The 684-nt window shown below is 34.4% G+C and overlaps 1 protein-coding gene across 1 annotated transcript in view; it reads right to left on the bottom strand.

Moving 5' to 3' along the window:
* The window catches only part of LOC102587474 (probable metal-nicotianamine transporter YSL7), a 5,957-nt gene extending 5,715 nt beyond the window's left edge, over positions 1–242 (bottom strand). The window contains exon 1 of the mRNA XM_015304462.1: positions 65–242. Within this exon, the coding sequence (XP_015159948.1) occupies positions 65–242 (178 nt within the window). The remainder of the gene's footprint in view (positions 1–64) is intronic.
* Positions 243–684: the final 442 nt, after the last annotated feature.

A 684-nucleotide genomic window follows, 5' to 3' on the forward strand; every position in this document is an offset into this window, starting at 1 on the left:
GTCCATGATTTGATTCCGGCGAATCCCAATAGTCCAGCAGCGACATTAAGAGAAGGGATAACACCAGTAGTGAGATTGAGTTTGCAAACAATGAAGTTGAATCCAGTGAACATTGCCCTCAACGTAATTTGTTTGTGCCAGGGGGGAACATATTCGTCTTTGAATGCATTCTCTGTTGATGATTCCCCTGCTGCTACAACTCCCAATTCTAGATCAACATCCTCTCCACTATTTGTCACCATTATTTGAACGAACAAAGAAACAAAGAAAGTGAAAAGTAAAAAGTTTGGCAAGTATAATTGTAGGTGGGGGTGTCACGGCTATTTATATAAGTTTAGAAATAGCGTTTCCTGATTGAAGTCGGCTTTTGTTTAGTCTAATTTGAAATGGAGTCGGAAAAAACAATAATTAGGAGTACTAATTACTATATTTGAACAAACGAACAAACAAACTAACAAAGAAAGAGAGAAAGTGAAAAGTAAAAATTTGGTGAGAATAATTTTAGGTTGGATGTTACATCTATTTATACAAGTTTAGAAATAGCGTTTCCTGATTATAATTGAAGTAGTCTTTTGTTAAGTCTAATTTGAGATGAAATGGGAAAAACAATAATTAGAAATACCGTTAATACAATTTGAGATGAAATGGGAAAACAATTAAAGATTTGCTATTAGAAGTCGGCTC

This window comes from Solanum tuberosum, unplaced genomic scaffold (genome assembly GCF_000226075.1).
Source record: "Solanum tuberosum cultivar DM 1-3 516 R44 unplaced genomic scaffold, SolTub_3.0 scf00512, whole genome shotgun sequence".
NCBI classification, from domain to species: Eukaryota; Viridiplantae; Streptophyta; class Magnoliopsida; order Solanales; family Solanaceae; genus Solanum; species Solanum tuberosum.